The 2,500-nt window shown below is 41.0% G+C and overlaps 1 protein-coding gene across 1 annotated transcript in view; it reads right to left on the bottom strand.

Moving 5' to 3' along the window:
• LOC122252934 (uncharacterized) overlaps positions 1 to 2,500 on the bottom strand; it is a 6,259-nt gene that overhangs the window by 1,546 nt on the left and 2,213 nt on the right. The window contains exons 3-7 of the mRNA XM_043015642.2: positions 1,812 to 1,899; positions 1,368 to 1,473; positions 943 to 1,094; positions 506 to 686; positions 6 to 151 (exon numbers count right to left, since the gene is read on the bottom strand). Coding sequence (XP_042871576.2) covers positions 6 to 151; positions 506 to 686; positions 943 to 1,094; positions 1,368 to 1,473; positions 1,812 to 1,899 — 673 coding nt within the window. The remainder of the gene's footprint in view (positions 1 to 5; positions 152 to 505; positions 687 to 942; positions 1,095 to 1,367; positions 1,474 to 1,811; positions 1,900 to 2,500) is intronic.

Here is a 2,500-nt window from a genome sequence, read left to right as displayed (position 1 = left end):
CCTACCGTATCCTCCTTGATCCTGGGCCATAGCACGCGCCTCAGTAGCCTCTGGTCGTAGTCCCAGATGTCGCTGTACGGCTGCGAAAGCATCACAGCTGCGGCGTCATAAGCGAGAGCTCGAGCGAGTGACGGTCTGCCACCCCATAGACCTGTCGGTCAACAAAATCTGATATTATCACCGTGTTTGCGTAGTCTGTTTATTTTGTTACTATTGTTTTGCTTATTAGCTAGTAATCATTGTTATGTTCGTTTGTGGTATTTGATGTTATCGGTACAAGCCTGTTTGTATGTTTGATTAGTGTGTTTTATTTTTATAGTTTATAAGTCCATTCGATTAGTACATTTTTTTATCCAATCGTATCAACATTGTACTATTTCGTTAGTAGATTTTATTAGTAAATCATATCAAAGTTTAATTTGCTTAGTGATTTTTTTTTACCCTTTCTCCTCCTCCTCTCACTCTTCTCCTATCCTCCTCCCTCCCTCCTTTCCCTTCCTCTCACCTGCAAGAATAAACCCGTTGTGCGAAGGATGGTCCCTCATGAGATGGAAGGCAAGGGAGGAGGTCAGCCATTCCCTCACGGCCGCCTCCTCCCTCGGCAGGAGGTACGAGTCGAGGTCACGTGACAAGGCCACGTCCACCAGCGGGTCAGCAAACGCCACGAATCGCCACAGTGTTCCTACCTGAAGAACGTATCCGGAAGGAGGGAAAAAAAGGGGAAGAAAAATAACACTCATTAGCAATAAGAATTAGAAATCAAAATGTATAGTCGAGCGTTGTTCGGTGCACCTAATTTTAGACAAATATTAGGTGTATCTAAATTTCCAGATACTCAATCGAGAACTGCATGGAGCACCCAATTTTTTTAATAAAAGGCATTGCACCTAAATCACCAAATACAAAATCAACTAATACATAAACAAAGTGTCTCTCCCTGACCTGCTGCGAGGCCTGCAGGTCTCCCCACGGCTGAGGCAGGTCGGTCACGTCACACAGGTCAAGGTGAGGGAAGGAACAGTGGGCGGCACACAGCTCAGCCCGCCCACGCTCGTCCTCTGGCTCCAGCTTGTAGTACACACGCATCAGCCAGCCTGCGGAGCCACACACATTGCATTAATTAGTTAATTTAGCTGTGTTTATTATTTTTTTCATACTATCAGCAGTGTTTCCGTGGTTAATGTTATTGTTGGAAATAATGTATGTGCGTGTTTGTGGGGATATCTGTGCGTGTGTGTGTGTGTGTGTGTGTGTGTGTGTGTGTGTGTGCTTGCTTGCGTGCGTGCGTGCGTGCTTGCGTGCGTGTGTAGATATTTAGATATACCATCATGTATGCAAATGAAATTGCAACAGATATATACACACACCAGGATAGCGTTGGGCGACCTCTCTCGCCCGCCTGGGGATCTCCGAGAAGTATCTGTCATACACGTTCTTGTCTGACGTGTTTCCGTAGAAGCTATACGTCACTACCTGAGGAAGAGAGCGCGGGTATATGTTATTTACAAGCAATAATTATTCGGGTGATTAGATATTTAAAGTTACTTCGTTACATATTGAAGGGCATTAGCATAATATTTAAAACTGTTGATCATTATAATAATGTTAATCCTATTGTCAGTATGTTTTTGTTATCACTATTATTGCAATTTATTGACGGTTATAAAGACTAGTTAATATATAGCGATTGCAGTTATTGCAACTAATTATCTTTATGTATATTTATAACCATATTCATATAACTACTTCCCGATTATCTATCTGCAACACCTCCACTGCAATTCATGCCTTCAAGAACCAGCCCCCCGTACCTTCTGTCCAGCTCCTCTTGCAGTCGTATACTGGTTGCATGTACTGACCATCGGCACGCGACGCACGAACACACGCTCCTTTTCTTGTCTATGTGGAAAATGAGTTAATAAGTTTAATAATTAAAAAGAAAGAATGTGATATTTATTACGCACTTGTCATTATCAATTTGTATGCGTTGCTGGTATGGTTTGGAAGTTGTATTGTAGTTATTGTGTTTTAAGTTTGCCTACAAGCCACGCCCCTTTTTCAAATACGAAGAAGCTATCCATAGCGACACGAATGATGATGATGATGATGATGATGATAACGATGATGATGATGATGATGATGATGATGATGATGATGATGATGATGATGATGATGATGATGATGATGATGATGATGATGATGATGACGATGATGATGATGATGATGATGATAATGATAATGATGATGATAATGATGATAATGATGATGATAATGATGATGATAATGATGATAATGATAATGATGATGATAATGATGGTATTAAGCATAACGATAATGACGGCCATCATAACGCTGAAGACGATGGTGACAATGATAACGATAAGGATTTTGAAAAAAGACGATGATTATATTAAGTGAAAAGACGAAGAACGAAGATATTGGGGGGGGAAAGAAAATACAATGAAGCAAAGATAAAAGAGAAGGGATATTTAGATCGAGA

Source organism: Penaeus japonicus, unplaced genomic scaffold, assembly GCF_977035675.1.
Source record: "Penaeus japonicus unplaced genomic scaffold, GWHDUDI00000001_assembly GWHDUDI00000007, whole genome shotgun sequence".
NCBI lineage: Eukaryota > Metazoa > Arthropoda > Malacostraca > Decapoda > Penaeidae > Penaeus > Penaeus japonicus.
Note: the sequence above shows the minus strand (reverse complement) of the source record. Positions and strands in the feature narration are given on the sequence as shown.